The 16,825-nt window shown below is 51.0% G+C and overlaps 1 protein-coding gene across 13 annotated transcripts in view; it reads right to left on the bottom strand.

Moving 5' to 3' along the window:
- Positions 1-6,889: 6,889 nt before the first annotated feature.
- The window catches only part of PTK2 (protein tyrosine kinase 2), a 234,875-nt gene continuing 224,939 nt past the window's right edge, over positions 6,890-16,825 (bottom strand). For 9 of the 13 annotated variants that reach the window (XM_021688822.1, XM_044914687.1, XM_044914682.1 and 6 more), the window contains 4 exons: positions 14,855-14,863; positions 13,584-13,739; positions 12,353-12,433; positions 6,890-8,146 (listed from right to left, as the gene is read on the bottom strand). In XM_021688822.1, coding sequence (XP_021544497.1) covers positions 7,934-8,146; positions 12,353-12,433; positions 13,584-13,739; positions 14,855-14,863 — 459 coding nt within the window. In that variant the 3' untranslated portion in view covers positions 6,890-7,933. The remainder of the gene's footprint in view (positions 8,147-12,352; positions 12,434-13,583; positions 13,740-14,854; positions 14,864-16,825) is intronic. The other 4 variants (XM_021688823.1, XM_044914683.1, XM_044914686.1 and 1 more) reach the window with 1 other exon arrangement.

Raw genomic sequence — 16,825 nt, forward strand, 5'->3', positions numbered from 1 at the left:
CCAGCTTTGTGTCACCTTATGTCACTTGCCAGACATGCACCGCACGTTGTTGGTCCCCCTGGCAACCAGCTCCCCCCCCCTTCTTAGGGGCTTTCCAAAGGTCACCTCATTAGCATAAAGTCAGGTGTGGTTGAAAGGAGCTTGTGGGGATAACAAAAGACACCTTTGTCTCTCTTTGCACCTAGGAAATCCCAAGGGTTTTCAGAGCTCTGTGCCAGGAATGGAATGAAGATACATACTTGTTATTAGAAATCACAGCATCATGGAATTGTGTATCATGTGGCCTTTTGTGTCTGGTTTCTTCCACAACATAATGTTTCCCAGGGTTATCCAGGTTGGGTGGGGCGTACTTCACTTATTTTTACGACTGAGCATTAGTCCACTGTTTGGATAAACCATATTTTATCTATTTGTTGAATTTGTTTGTTACCTTTTTTTTAAGAGTGTAAGTAATCTCTCCACCCAACGTGGGGCTTGAAATTATAACCCCAAGATCAAGAGTTGCATATTCTACCGAGCCAGCCAGGTGCCCCTGTTTATTAACTTTAATATTGTGTGTATGTGTATTAAAAAAAATTTTTTTTAAATGACTATTTATTTATTTGACAGAGAGAGAGAGACACAGTGAGAGAGGGAACACAAGCAGGGGGAGTGGGAGAGGGAGAAGCAGGCTTCCCGTGGAGCAGGGAGCCCGATGCGGGGCTCGATCCGAGGACCCCGGGATCATGACCTGAGCCGAAGGCAGATGCTTAACGAATGAGCCACCCAGGCGCCCCTGTGTGTATGTGTGTTTTAAAGGATTTTCTACACACAGGATCACGTCATGTGCCACTCTCTAGCTTTACTTCCCCCTTTCCAATGGGGGCGCCTTTTATTTATTTTCTTGCCTCATTGCTCTGGCTTAGAACTCCAGCACTAGCTTGAAGAGAAGGGGTAAAATTGGCATCCTTGTCTTACAATGGGTCTTGGGGCACAACTCCGTGACTCAGTTTCTTCACCTGTAAAAGGGGGCCGTGGGCTAAAGGAGGCACTGGTGCAGGGAGTGCTCAGTTCATCAAGTACCAGACCGCCACTGTCATGCAGCTCACCTCCCATCATCCACTGCCAGCCCCACAGCGTCCTTCCTGCTGCCTCCCATTTCAGCTTCTGGGACTTTGACCTCTATCCCATAGTCCCCCTAACAGGCTAGCATGTTTCTCCATCCTCCGCTTCTATATTGTGGGTCTTCTTGATGATGCCTTCTTTTCCCAGGACCTCACCTACACGCTGTTCACGCTCACATTCATGTCTAATGGCATATCATTTACTGTAGTTTTGGATTCCCAGTCTATAATAAACTATACTACTGGATCCCGGGCACGGAGTCAGCTGTAGTGTATAATCCCTGCTTGTGGTCAACTGCAGTATACAACCCCTGGTTGTGGTTATAGCTGTAGTGTGCAATTCCTGGTGCAGAGTTAGCTGCAGTGTATAATCTCTGGTGTGCAGTGAGATGTGGTGTATGATCTCCAAGCACAATCAGCTGCAGTGCATAATAATCCCTGTGCACAGTCGGCGGCGGTGTATATAATCCCTGTGCACAGTCAGCTGCAGTGTATATAATCCCCGTGCACAGTCGGCAGCGGTGTATAACAATCCCCGTGCACAGTCGGCGGCGGTGTATAACAATCCCCGTGCACAGTCGGTGGCGGTGTATAACAATCCCATGCACAGCGGCTGTAGTGCATAATCCCCGTGCACAGTCGGCGGCGGTGTATAACAATCCCTGTGCACAGCGGTTGCAGAGCAGAATCCGTGGTGTCCCGTGAGCTGGCGTGCATAATCCCTGGCCACAGGCAGAGAAGAAGCTATTGTCAATTTGCCGCTAACCTAAGGGATCTCCCTTACAGCAGCATTTGTGAAAATATGTGAAACATGTAACCCTCGCTAACGGACGCGCACTGCCGTGCAAAACGGCCACCGTGCACACCACCTGTAGTCGTGCACAGAACATGGTCAAGGGTGTTACACAATGGCTTCTGTTACAAGATGAGGTCTGTGTATGCTCACCCCCATCAACGTTGTTATTCAAGACGGTTCTCCCATTGAAATCTGAACTTTCTCGGGTGAAAAATACACCCACAGGGTCGGATGAGGTCAGGTGTTGCTTGCTCTGTATCTGAAGCCCAGAAAGATGAGTTAATTCTTGAAGGAAACGACATTGAACTTGTATCAAACTCAGCTACTTTGATTCAGCAAGCCACAACCAGTAAAACCGAGGATATCAGAAAATTTTGGGGGTTGTCTATGCTCCTGAAAAAGGAACAGTTCAGCAGGCTGGTGAATAAGATCAAAGCTGCCCCGCCACAGAAACAGCAAGATGCCAGATGATTTTTCAGACTTTTTGTGATATTTTATTTATTTATTTTTAAAGATTTTATTTGTTTATTTGAGAGAGAGAGAGAGTGAGAGACAGCCCAAGAGGGGGTAGGGTCAGAGTGAGAAGCAGCCTCCCCGCTGAGCAGGGAGCCCGACGTGGGACTCGATCCCAGGACTCCGGGATCATGACCTGAGCCGAAGGTAGTTGCTTAACCAACTGAGCCACCTAAGGCGCCCCTACACTTTTTGTACATTTTAAAGATGCAGTAAAAGCTGTATTGATTTGGGGGAAAAATGTCTTTTTTTACTGGGCAAAGTTTAATATCAACAGTGATTGCGTTATTCTTTCTTTTCAATCTAAAATATAATTTTTAGGGGTGCTGGGTGGTTCAGTTGGTTGAGTGCGTCCGACTCTTGACCTCAACTCAGGGTAGTGAGTTCAAGCCTCACACTGAGCTCCATGCTGGGCGTGGAGCCTAGTTTAAAAAATATGTATGTGTGTGTGTGTGTGTGTGTGTATATATATATATATATTATACATACATTGTATACATGTATATATATTACATATATATATACATATATATATATAATTTTTAAAATTCCTAAATGGCTTTGAGTCTTGGGTTAATAAAGTTATTTGTCTGAAAATTTGTAAAGTAATTAAAATTCATGGAGACCAAAAGATACGTGTTTGTCACACAATCCCAGATATGCTTCTTCCTGTTTTCTCTGCAAATAAACACATTTGTTTTAGGCACTGAAATTAATACAGTAAAATCAGTGGGTTTCAGCAGTCTCTTCTGCTTGATAAGGTTAATTACATTTCGAAACGGAAGCTTTAGCTAACAGGGCCCCACAGGCCCGCTTCTTTCACCGCACACAGGTGCACGAATCCGCGGGCCTTGTCAGGACACACCCAAGGCAGCACGGAGGAGGGGACAGAGAACTGGACACAATGGGGTTCACCTAGGAGGGGTGTGAAGCCCCTTCTGCCTCCTGCAGATTCTGCCTGGAAGGTAAGACTTTCCCTCACCCTGAGGCGCACTCCCGTTTCTCAGAAAGTCAGTAAAATTCTGTGCTATCTCGTGAGGGGACTGAGGACCGTGGTGACAGCTGTGAGGCTCCGTGTTGGGGGGACAGCTGCAGCGCTTACTCCTTCTCCGTGGACCCACAGGGGCGGGGCCTTCTCAGGCACCTTGGCTCTGACCTTGACCCTGTGTCCCTCCGTGTCTCCGGAGGCCCTTCTCCAAGAACAGGGCTGCCGAGGGTGCACCGCATGCCCAGGGAAGTCATGGCACATCTGTGAAGCTGTGTGGTGGCAGCGAGTGCGCCCCACACTGCTCCGTGAAGCTACACCCTCTGGGGCACGGGGGGTGGGGGTGGGGGGCAACACCGCGTCCGGAAACGTCCACGAGAAAACTGCTCAGGTGCCCGCGTGTAACTGGTTGTCCCTCCTGCACTCCTCGTCACCCAGGAAAATATGTAAAGCAGAGAAAAACTGAAAGCCAGCACTCCCTGGTCCATTTAAACTTTCACCAAGTCCTTGCAGTACTGGGGTGGGGGGTGGGGTGGCATTCCCTTGCTGCAAAGTCATTGCCTTATTTAGGGACAGAAAACCAGCCAGTCCCACCAGACCCCCAGTGGGCTGCCTTGTCTTCTCCAGAGCGCACTCTGATGCACGGGATGCTGGGGACATGAGTCGAGCTTTCTGCTCCACTCAACACCACCACTGGCCATGTCACCCTCGGAGCTGGGGGAAGAACGAGTAAGCAGACCCTCTGCCCCTGGATGGGCTCACACCACCACGATGGAATATGCTGGCCACCCTGAACCTGAGAATGAGGAACCGTTGGGCAAACCCAAACAGGGCCATTGCCTAAAACTGGCCCGTGTTCTTCAAAACCACAGTCCGGAAAGACAAAGGGGATTAAAGAGCAGCGGTGTGCAGGCACGTGCTCAACAAGAGGTTCCCGGGGGAAGAGGCCATGGGTGCAGCGTTTGCCGATTTCCGCGGTGGAAGTACCTCCCCTCCCCCGCCGGCCAATTTCAAGCTGCCCGTGTGCCCATGGCCATGCCCCCAAATGCAGACACGGGAGGAGATGCACGGAGCTTCCACCAGACAGACACGACATACCCAACCCCGCCAACTTACACAGCAGTAAGATGTAGTGTGACAACGAGGAAGTGCTGACTTTTGTGTTTATCTGTGTTTTAAGACACAAATGTATGTAATTTAATTTCTAATAATGGCTGTGTTTCACAAAGAGCTTGCAAAATTCCTGGAAATCACCACCACCAAAGAAACAGGACATGATTCTGGATTGGGTTTTGGATTTGGGGGAAAATGATATGAAGGACATTACTGATGGCTTGTATATTAGACAATGTTCGATGATACTCATATTGTGTGATGTAAATACACGTGCTTGCTCTCAGGAAATGCATGTTGAAGTATTTGGAGGTGGTACTAGTGTCCAGGGCCGCTGTAAAGAAGAACCCCAAATTGGAAATTTATTTTCTCCCAGTTCTGGAGGCCAGAGGTCCGAAATCCAGGTGTTGGAAGGTGCCTGGAGACTCTGAGGGAGAATCCACTTAAGAAAATGAACAGCCAGGCTCCAGAATGGGAGGAAATATATGGAAGACAAGAATCTGATGGAAAACTAGTATCCAGGACGTGTAAGGAAGTCCTACCGCTCAGTAACAGATGCTAGACAGCCCAAATTCAAAAAAGGCAAAATACTTGTGCAGACACTTCCCAGAACGATCAGGAAGGGGCCGCAAGCACAGGGAGAGCTGCTGCTCCACATCGCCGGGCGCTGAGCAGCACCCATGCAGAGGGGACCGCCCGCCCGCCCGCCCGCCGCCAGCCTGACGTGGTGGGAAGACTGGTGTGCGCGCCGCTGGCCGGAAGGCACACGGGCCACCACACCGGAGACGGCTCGGCAGCTTTTAGTTCGGCTCAGCATGCACTTGCTATAAATTCCAGAAACACCACTAATAACGGGAACGTGCGCTGGCCACACCACTCCCGCAGCAGCCTCAGGCCCGAGGAAGTGACAGCAGCTCCGAGGTGCCGCCAGCCGCAGGTGCCCGGGGACACGGGCTGTGACCCGCCACGCGGCGGACTCGTCAGAAGTACACGCAGCACGGACACCGCCAGACGTTACTGTGAGCGCAGGCGGCGCGGGCCCGGACAGCTTGGCGTCTAGCGCTGGAGGCCAGGCCGGCGCCTGGGACCAGGACGGGGCCTCGCGGCCGAGGGACCGCAGTGTCTCGCCGGCTCTGTGCGGTCCCCTGGCAGACGCGCCTGCAGGTCACCCAGCTGTCTCCTCCCTGGGTTCCTACTGTGTGTGAACTAGATCTCCGTAAGCGGCCAGAAGACAGGGTGCCCGCCACCCTTCTGGGGCACGAGAGCGATTCTTTTTCTGTCCGGGTGTCCGTGACAAGAGTGGGTTCGTGAAACACTAAGCTCCACGTGTGTGTGCCCTCTGCCCCACCTAAGGCACTCTTTAACTCAGATAACGTTAAACAGAAAATATGCAGCTGGAGAGAGACAGAGGGTGAGGTTGTGCACAGGGGGACACGCACTTTAGTGCCGCTCCTGCCCAACGGGGACCGGCTTTCAAAGGCTGCATACGGCTCGCCCACAGTTGTCACCCGCAGGAGAACACGGCTGATGGCCCCTCGGCCCCCGGAGCCGGCCCACCACGCGCTGTGGCCACCTTCCTCCAGCTCACGCGCTGACACGACGCTGTCCATGAGCAGCTGGCCTCTTCCCACAGCCAAAATGTCTACACTGACAGGATGCACGAGACCCATCTGCACATCTTCGTACTAGAAGCGTCCGATCCCGCGGCAGCTGGGCCCCCCTGCGGGACACTGGCCCACCAGCAAGGCCCTCTGTGGTGGGTGTGGCGGCATCACCACTTACCCTGGGCCTGGGCCTTATTTCATCCTCAGCTCACCGCCGCAGAGGTGAGGAACTGGGACCCGAGGGGTCGCAGAACAGCAGCGAGTGAGAGAAACTCAGGGGAACACCCCCTGGGCTTTTCTCAGAGGAAGTCAATGCCCGACAAGCGCAGGAAGCACGGACTTCCACCCACGAGAGTATCTATCTATCTGGGGAATGTCCCCCTCCATCTCCCCACTCGGGAGCTCAGCTCCCGGCTCTCCCGTCTGCTCACTCCTGCTCAGAGCTCCAGCGAGACCGGGGTGGGGAGGGTCTGGGGGGCCGCATGCTAACAATCCCCCAGTGAGAGATCCGGCTCCGGGCCGCTTCCTCGGGGCTGGAACGCTCTGGAGAACCCCCGGCTGTGGAGGGAATGGCTCACAGAGGAACTTCATTCCTAGCTCGACTTGCATCTGGTAAGCAGAGACGGAATGAAAAGCTAGCCTGTCCCAGCCGTCCCCCTGTGGTAACATCCTTGACTTGCCTAGAAGGCAGGGAAAGAAGAGAAGCTAGTAGTTATCGAGAGCTTAAATGGTTTGAAGGAACCGAAAGAAAAGATGTTCCACCAAGAACTTTACTGGTAACACCTTTTTAATAGGTCAAAGTAACTGTACAGTTCATTATATTCTTCCTGAGAATAATTTATATCCCCCGACAAACTAAAGGGAGGGTATATTTTTCAAAATTATTTAACAGAATGGATGGTGTAACTGGACATCAGAAAGAAAACCCAATCTCTCTGCTTTGCTTAACTGTCTCCTGGGAAGACAGACACAATGAAGGGTTAGTTAGCCCCAGTGGCTGCAAGATAGTCAACATGGCTTTAATCTTTCTTTATAAATTATATAAAACTGGAAAACAGGGATGGTTCCAGAACCTCTCCCCAATGCAGTTTGGAGGTGCTCTGGTGCAAAGCATTTCTGCTTCCAGGAGAAATAACATTGGTACAAAAAACTGGCACATTATTCTGGTGAGAAAAGACAAAGTTTTTAGTGTGTTCTACAGCTAGCTTCCAACCAGATCTTCACATATCCAACAGGAAAGTAAAAGGCAGGACAGACAAAGGGTTGTTGTGTTTTTCTGAAAGGACTCAAGTCTTCAAAATATAGCTCTGATATTCTTTCTCTTAAAGTGGTGTCAGCATATTGCAACTCAAGAGTGTTCTCACAACAGGGACTCCAGTCTGGGCCATGGCTCTGTGGCACGCCAAAGAATTCTCAGCCCCTCGGGTTTCCCGGAATTCTCCGCCTCGTCTCCCTGTCTCCCAACATGCAGCCAAGCTGGTTCAGGATCCGCACGCCACCGCCTTGGCCATTTCCACTGAAACACACCCTAACATGAACATGATCTGTTCTTCGGGATTCTTAAAGGCTTCTCACGAACAATTTTCATTCTCAGAAAAATGCCACATTTTGGATCCTGGACTTTTCTGAACACTATCATTAAAAAAAAAAACAACAACACAAAAAAACGAACTCAAATCAAATGTGGTTAAACTTATATGAAAGAGATTTTCAACCAGCTGTCAGTCAGAACCGTTGGCACGGTGAGTGCCGGCGGCCGAGGACCGCGGAGCCCCTCACTGCTGGTGGAACACGGGAGAACGTCCTCAGAGAGCGCCCCTCAGTGCGGCCTCGTCGGTCCGAGCATCCGCAGTCTCGCTTGGTCAATGACGTCGAGTAAGTTTTTGGCATCCACGGCCAGGGCGTGAGCCGCAGTCAGCATTTGCTTTTTGTACTCCTGCTGGAGACTGGTCATGACGTACTGCTGGGCCAGTTTCATCTTGTTGATGAGCTCACCCAGGTCGGAGTTCAACAGCTTCTGGGCCATCTCAATCTGGAAGGACAAGAGAGAGGTCAGGAGAGGCACATTCCATCAGCTGTTCCTTGGGTGCCTCCAAGAGAAGAAATTTTCTTCCCCTTACACAAATCTTCCACGCATCCTGCAGCCTTCTGCTCCTTCCACAAAAGCCTTCAGTGACTATTAACTCAGTGACTGGTGGAGCTTTTGCTTCTTAAAAGAATCACAGTCTGGCAGAACCTGAGAGGCCACCCAGCCCAGAGCCCTCCCATCAGAGGGGGCAGCTGGGGCAGATTTGCTGAGGTCCACCAGCCGGCTGACTTCCAGTCAAAACTGGAAGTCAACACCTGGCTCTGGACTCACAGCCATGTGTCAGGCCCCGTCTCTGCTGTGTAAGAGGAGACCCCCGCCCCCCCGCCCCCGGAATTGCTGAGAGGTGGGACCAGGGCTGCAGAGCCGGAAGAAGCTGCCCTGAGGATCAGCGCACTTTGCCTGGGTGTCTCAGGACCTTTCTCATCTGTTCGTTCAACCAGTAACGACTTAGCACTCAGTCTTTTGATGATCACTGAGCACTCACACACGAGGCACTCAGTGGTGTGGACGCAAGTGTCTGAACACGCTTGCGCTCATCTAGTGTGAAGCCCGCATACAACTCCCTAGGACACACTGGGAAGAATCATACAACAGAAAGACAGCAATCCATTTGTTCTGAGAGGGTCAGATGACTTCACAGAAGAGAAGTCGTTTGAAATTGGCCTAGATATAAAAGGAGGCTGGCCTCCTCTGAGGAGGGCCCCACGAGCCATGCCACGTTACCTCTGTCCTGCTGAATGTGCCAGTGGGGAGGCCGATGAGATTTTTAGGAAGGGGAACACCATCCTCCACAGAGGTGTTCTAGAAAGAGGGCTCTGGTGGCGGAGTGTGAACGTGGAATGGAGGGGCGGGAAAGCCAGAGGCAGAGAAGGGAGCTCAGAGGCTGTTGTGGGAACCGAGGGAAGAGGGGATGGTGACAGTGAGGATGGAGAGGCCAGGGCCCGGCTGTGACGTGACAACACAGGCGGAAGGCTGCTTGTACGTGTGCGTGGGAGAGCGCGGTTCACAGGGGCAGCCGCGGCAAGTGTGTGTGGGTCCCACTGTCTGTGGAAACAAACCGGGAGCAGCAGAATGTCCTGCGGAAGCAGACGTCCCACAGGCAGCTGGTGACCCCAGCTCAGGGAGAGGTGCCTCTGAAAGCACAGAGTTGGATGCATCAAATACTGGATCTATGCACGTGGTGGAGACCCGCCAGGGAGAAGCAGCATTCTGTAAGACGTGACGTGGGTGTTTTACACCCATGCAGCCCCTCGGGGGACAGCCACACTCAGGGCAGCGGGGAAGAGGGGCCAGGATTGGGGGAGCATGGCTGCCGCTGGCCCCGGGGAAGTTGCAGTAGAGAACTGGGGATGAGCTGGCCCGGGAGGACAGGCTGCTCTCTGAGGTAGTACAAGGGGGACTGAGGAAGGGGGAGCAAGATCAAAGAAAGCTCCTCTCCTTTTAAAAAATAATTAAGAATACATATGGGACCTCACACCAGTCAGAATGGCTAAAATTAACAAGTCAGGAAACGACAGATGTTGGCGGGGATGCGGAGAAAGGGGAACCCTCCTACACTGTTGGTGGGAATGCAAGCTGGTGCAGCCACTCTGGAAAACAGTATGGAGGTTCCTCAAAAAGTTGAAAACAGAGCTACCATACGATCCAGCAATTGCACTACTGGGTATTTACCCCAAAGATACAAAAGTAGGGATCCGAAGGGGTACGTGCACCCCGATGTTTATAGCAGCAATGTCCACAATAGCCAAACTGTGGAAAGAGCCAAGATGTCCATCGACAGATGGAATGGATAAAGAAGATGTGGTATATATCTACAATGGAATATTATGCAGCCATCAAAAGGAATGAGATCTTGCCATTTGCAACGACGTGGATGGAACTGGAGGGTATTATGTTGAGTGAAATAAGTCAAACAGAGAAAGACATGTATCATATGATCTCACTGATATGAGGAATTCTTAATTGCAGGAAACAAACTGAGGGTTGCTGGAGTGGAGGGTGGGGTGGGAGGGATGGGGTGACTGGGTGATAGACACTGGGGAGGGTATGTGCTCTGGTAAGCGCTGTGAATTGTGCAAGACTGTTGAATCTCAGATCTGTACCTCTGAAACAAATAATGCAATATATGGTAAGAAAAAAAAAAAGAAGAAGAAGAAGAAGAAGGTAGCAGGAGGGGAAGAATGAAGCGGGGGAAATCGGAGGGGTAGACGAACCATGAGAGACGATGGACTCTGAAAACCAAACTGAGGGTTCTAGAGGGGAGGGGGGTTGGGGGATGGGTTAGCCTGGTGATGGGTATTGAGGAGGGCACGTTCTGCATGGAGCACTGGGTGTTATGCACAGACAATGAATCATGGAACACTACATCTAAAACGAATGATGTAATGTATGGGGATTAACATAAGAATAATAAAAAAAAAAGAATACATACGGGATAGCGAGTTGTGTAGAAAAATCAGCATAGACGGAGAGTTTATTTCAGGCTTTACCAGCTAAAGTAATAATTTAGAAATGGCCCTGCCAAAATATTTACTTGTTAGGATACCATTTTCTTGCCTCTGGCAAATGGAACTTTTCCACTTTTTGGCAAAGTTCTTACTCACTGTGGAAGACCAATTAAAGTCACAATGAAGCCAAGGAACAAGCTAATGCCCTAAACGGCTAGAAATATAAAATTGCACTGTGCAGTCAGGCATTTTCCAAAATGATTTCGGTGGTTTCGTGCAGGTGAACCGATGCCCTTTACAAAGGAAGCGTGGATGGGGGCTGTGCCAGGCCATCAAGATGGGCATCAGCGGGCCACTGTCCTGAGAAGCACTCAGCCCCAATCTCATCAGGAGGAAACCTCAATTGTTACAGGACATCCCTCAACCCCACTTTAGGAATACTGTCTAAGGTAACTGGCCATACTCTTCCAAAATACTGACGGCAGAAAGATGAAGTCTGAGGACCTGCTCCAGGCGGAAGCAGACTCCCAAACAAACGGGCGTGTGGCCTCGGGCAGGACACACAGCCCTGCTGGCCTTGAACTAGAGGGTGAAACTACTGGACGTGACCGCCCACGAGGACCGTAAGGGGGTGCTGACAGCCCAGCTGTCCAAACCCTCCAGGTGAGAGAACAGCCTCCTGATTGGAGATACAAATGGAAACAAGGAAGGCAAGAAGCGTGACACAGGAGACCTGCTCTCAATCGGTTCAGAGAAAGGAGACGGCGGGTGTAGACAGAGACAGAGAATGTGGGAAATGTTAAAAGGCAGTGAAACTGGGTTAAGGATATTCAGGGATTCTCTGCATTATTCTTGTAACTTTTCTTTAAGTTTGATATCACTTCAAATAGAAGACTAGCACCCACTAGGCTGTAGGGCTAGAGAGAGTAGAAAAGTGGGTGCGGGAGCTAGGAGAGAGGGGAGTGAGAAGGGTGAGCAGAGCCAGGGCCGAACTCCAAGGGACACAGCTCTATGTGCACGTGCGGCCCGGGCAGCACACACCTCTGGAGGCCGGGGAGCACCCCTTGGAGGTCAGGGCACATCTCTGGAGGTTGGGATGCACCCCTGGAGGAGGCTGGGGAGCACCTCTGGAAACTGGCATGGCTGGGAGCATTTTTAAAATAATGCAAGTGTGTCTGCTCATTTGTTAGTTCAACACATGATGCAAAATGGCCAAAAATGGCAAAAATGAGATTACTGCTGAGAGACAGGATTTGGGGTGAAGTCTGATTCCTTAAAAAAATTTTAAAACACATGTATTAATTTAAAAGGCATTTTTTTAATCACTGCTGTATGTGGAAAACCAGCATCATTTGCAAACTATAATTTTTTCAGAAAAATTTATGGGAGGAGGGCAGGCTCCTCCCAGCTCATTTCTGCTGTCCTTTGGCTTCAACCTGAGTTGGCGCTGAAGGATTTGGCCCTCACCCAGCTCTGCCCCTGTGCTCCCCGCCGTCCCCACAGCCACCTGTCCTTTGGGCCCCGACCCCCCGGCTCAGGAGCTGGCAGCGAAGGCGGGGGATCTAACTAGCCCCAGTGGGTGCCGCTCCCACGGGCCTCCCTGGCTGGAAGGTCTTGACCTCAGAGCAGCGGGGGCATCACAGCCCCTGCCCGGGGCACGTCCCGCCGCACTGTCTGCGCAGGAAGGGGCGCCATGTCCTACCTCTCGGTGAGTGCTGGCTGGCAGGACCGGGAGGGTCTCGTCCACAGTGGCCAGTAACGTCCGCAGGGCCAGGCCGACTTCCTAGCAGACAAGACCACACCCGGGATCAGAGCACGCACAGAGCACGCTCCAGAAGCGATGCCTCCTCTCAGTTACGGGGTTGTCTCCTTTCCAACACTTCAAGGACAATTTCTGTACTTCTTTTCCTCAGTACTGAGCCTGATCTGAAGTGATTAGGCTTTCCCCCAAAGACTGAGATCTCTGAATGCTCAGAATGTGATCTCTGATGGAAGATGAGGAAGGACATTCTGACACCTGCGACCGCATGGACGAACCTCAGTGAGAGGAACCCGTCCCAAAAGGACAGATACAACGGGACGCCACTCCTCCTCTCCTCTGTGCCCTGGAGTCCCCACGTTCACGGGGACAGGGAGTGGATGAGGCGCCAGGAGCCGGGGGAAGGGCACTGATGTTTAATGGGGACAGAGTGTCAGTTTTGCAAGGTGAGAGGAGTTTTGGACATTAGTTGTCTAACAATGTGAATGTACTTAACACCACCGTAAGCTTAACAGTGGCTAGGATGGTAAATTTTACGTTCTGTGTATTTTACCACACTTTTAAAAAAGTGTGTTCAAGTATATGTTCCAGAAATACAGGCTTAAAGCAAAGCTTCATAGCACTCTTTGAACTGCAGAACCCCCTGAGCTCGCGAATGCCAGTGTGCCCTGCTCGCGGGTGGGTGGGGGGGCACCTAGCCTCCTTTCTCGCAGAGCTTCTGGTACTCTCTCCCAGGACACCACGCCCCCGGACACAGCTTGGCAAGGTTAGGCTAGTGCAGAATATTTTCATTTCTATCTTTTCACCTTATTAAAAAAGACTTTGTGAGCACCCACATATCCACCCCTCCCTGGAAGAAAACAGCACAGATAAAGCCCCCATCGTCTCTCTCCACAACGGCCCCTCCCCCAGGGGAGCGTCTGAAGGTCAAGTGCTCTCCGTACGCGCAGGTGCTGCGTGTCCCCAAGGTGCGCACAGCACGGGTCTGCATGCTTTCAACTTCACAGAAATGGCATCTTGCAGCTCGATTTTTCACGCAAGACCGTGAGTGAGCAGTGGCTGTTAAAGCCTGTGCTGCTCCAAGCGCCAGAGGCGGGAATGGCAGTCGGTCTGACTTCACTCGGTCATGCACAACTTCTGACACATCTCCTCCTGGCGGAGGGCTGGGTTTTACCTTCACCATGGGAACGTACTCCTCTGGCGGGGCTGGCTGGATCTTGCTGGACATCTCGATGACAGCCTTCACCAGGCCCGTCACATTCTCGTACACCCTGTCGTTGGACCGGTCCAGGTTGGCAGTGGGCGGGGGGCTGATTTCCTGGGGCTGAAGCTGCAACACAGAAGCCGTTATGCCCCCAGCCCCCACAAGGGGGCGGCACCTCACCGCAGCTAAGTTACAGAGGGTCTTTAAAAGAGATCAAAGTGGATCACAATTGACTGGCTTGTCTGCATGGCTACAGCTCAGTTGGAGGATGACAGTCAAGTAATTCATCCAAGTGACAAATGAGCGAGGCAATCATTTTTTGTAACTTTGAGCTCAGTTAAAGGAAATGATGCTAAAAGCCCCAGATTCTTTCAGAGTAGTGATTCGACGCCCCCCACCAAATCATTCACCAAGAGAAAGAATTCATGTGTTCTACGTCTCTCTGAGGATTTCACGGGAAGCTGGCTAGGGGGTCAAGCATTCTGTGTTAAGACTCTAAGAACTCCTGCTTAGTCTGACTCCTGCCGTCCGAACTGCATGGCTCAGCGTGGCTGCCTCCAGACCAATTCACAGACACGTGTCCCCTTCATGACTGGAACAAGCGGACAGATGCGAGTCTCGTGAAGCGGACCCCATCTGCTTGCACCGCATTGCGGCATTGAGGAGCCCCGAGGTGTACATGCCAGTGGCCGGGCCTCGGCTCCTCACATGGCCATCGGGGCGAGGGGGACCTGAAGGAGCTCTTGGGCACAGGCCCTCCCCAGTGCCCGGGCACACAGACACCGATGAATGTTACCCGCGAGAAGCCGAGTGAGCGCAGGGCCTGCGGAACGTGTCCAACAGCATTTGAAAGTTCACAGGGGTAACACCAGGCACAGAAAGGGCCGTGCGTGTCTACTTTAAGAAAACTAAAAGTGCAGTACGTAATCGTAGCTGCCTGCTGATGGCTCTGCTGCCAGCGCTCAGTCGAAACCTCTAGATGCCCATTCTGAACCTTCGGGCTGACTGTCTGAGGAACCGGGAGCCCGGTGTTCAAGTCTGATGCGAGACAGCCACGGACAGGAATAGTTCAGGCCCTGCAAAGATGTTCATGCCTCAGTCTCTGGCAAATAAAGACCTTGTCTCTGGTGATAAGCCAAGCAAAAGTGCCCTCCCCAGGCTCCCTGATTTCTGCTCCAGAGTCACATGCAGAGCGCTACGAGTGAAGGAGTGGGACACACACACAGACACAATGTGCTTACCCTCCATGGCTATTGTTGAACGGGAGGTGAGGAAAAGTTAGAGAAATTTATCAGAGAAGGGGAAAAAAGAAAAACAGTATTAATAAAGGCAGCAGACAAAACCCCCACAAAAACACATGAGCAGAACCAAAAGGAACGAGCTTGAGGCCTGCCTAGGAGCCAGCCCCCGGTTCCCAGCCATTGGTCCATGGTGCCGGCGCACCCGGTAAGGAGGCCTGCCACGCGCCATGCTTGTTTTCATGAGGTAAATGAGAGAAAACAACACGCAAAGCCAGAGAGGGACAACCTGGCAGCCATGCGAGTAGCAAAGCATTAGGGGTCCTCAGAAAGAAGAGGCCTTGAAATGTGCTTGACATCCCTGGGAACTGCCCGTCGGGCTTCTGGGCCACTGGGAGAGACTGTCCCACCCTGGCACCCCGCGCCCAGCCCCCGGTGTCCTGGGAAACAGGCTTTGCCATTAGCTATCCCGCCACCATCAAGATCCCTGGCTTGGGGCTGGTTGTAAAGACATCAGGAGCTTATTTTAAAAACAAAAACAAAACAAACTAAAAAAACAACAAATCCTTCTTTTGAGCCAACTCTTACATTTCAGACTCCTTTATTTTTAACTTAGTTTTATTTAGTGCTTTTTCTTCTACAGCTTACACCAAGGCCAACCTATTCCTGTTGTAACTTAAAAGACCAAGTTAACTGGGGAAAGGTGGCTATCTTGCCCCCCTCCTCAACTATGTCTGAAACAGGTATACCCTTTGGTATAGGAGTTCAGCAGAATCTTAGATTTCAAGGCCCAACCTTCTACAGTGTCTTCCCTGCATTAGAAAGAGGGAGATCACTTCAAGAGAGGACATCTCTGTCTCTTCCCTTCTGCACTGAGAGTCACACGCGGCCCTGTGATGAACTCGGCAGATGTGCCACTTCAGACTGGATCAACATAAAGGCGCAGCTTCTGCAACAGGTGCCGCAGGCGGGGCTCCATTAGGAAGAACCTCGGCCATTCCGGACTCCAGGAGGCAAAGGCTGCTTTATGCTAACCTATTTGAAGCTTCTGTTCTTCTGTATGTGCCCTGTGCCCAATCAAGGCGGGTCACAGAAGCACTCTCCCGGTGCCTCCAGCCACCACGCACAGTAACACCCCCAAAGCCAAAGCTCTGCTACAGTTTCCTAGTTTCTGGGGCTTGCCAACTTGGAGGTTCCTTGGCAGACAGTTGGGATAAAGCACCACCCCCCAAGAGACATACACAATTCCAACCGCTTAGGTGGGTGCTTCAAGCTTAAATAATCCAGAATCGAAACAAAGCCACCGAAGGAGAAACTGAGGTGGATTTCGGATCAAATGTTATCTGGGTGAGTTCCATTAGTTACACCTAGCGATAAGCATTTCTGTGCTAAGACAGTATTGTTTTTAGGCTGGATTCAGTAACCTCTACTGAACAGGCGGATAAGGAAGAACTAGAGACATATACTTCATATTTATTTTTTTTTAAGTAGGCTCCATGCCCACCACAGAGCCCAATGAACTCACGACCCTGAGATTAAGAGCCTGAGATCAAGAGTCAGACACGTAATGGCTGAGTCACCCAGGCACCCCTACTTCATTATTAAAGAAATCTTTACTTAATGCATTTTAGGTAAGCATGCTATATCCATCATGATTTCTACTTGCCTCAAACCCTCTATAAGGGTATTTTCCAATTATAGTCATTCACGTTATTACAAATGTAAAGGCAAACATTCACGTTATTACAAATGTATGTCGGAATTCTGAGCTGGTATCTGAGCTCCCTCTCAAGTTGGTTTTTCCTTGTAATACAAGCCATTTTGAAAATTTCCTCTTGTGGCTCATGTAAATGACAAACTTCATTAACCTAATTTCTCTTTCTTCCCTTTTTAAATTTATGTCGAGAAACCACATTAGGAAGGGCCATGTCCCCTTTTGCTCCTCCTCAGAGAATACCCCGTGCAGTGCCCCTG

Source organism: Neomonachus schauinslandi, chromosome 4, assembly GCF_002201575.2.
Source record: "Neomonachus schauinslandi chromosome 4, ASM220157v2, whole genome shotgun sequence".
Lineage (NCBI taxonomy): Eukaryota > Metazoa > Chordata > Mammalia > Carnivora > Phocidae > Neomonachus > Neomonachus schauinslandi.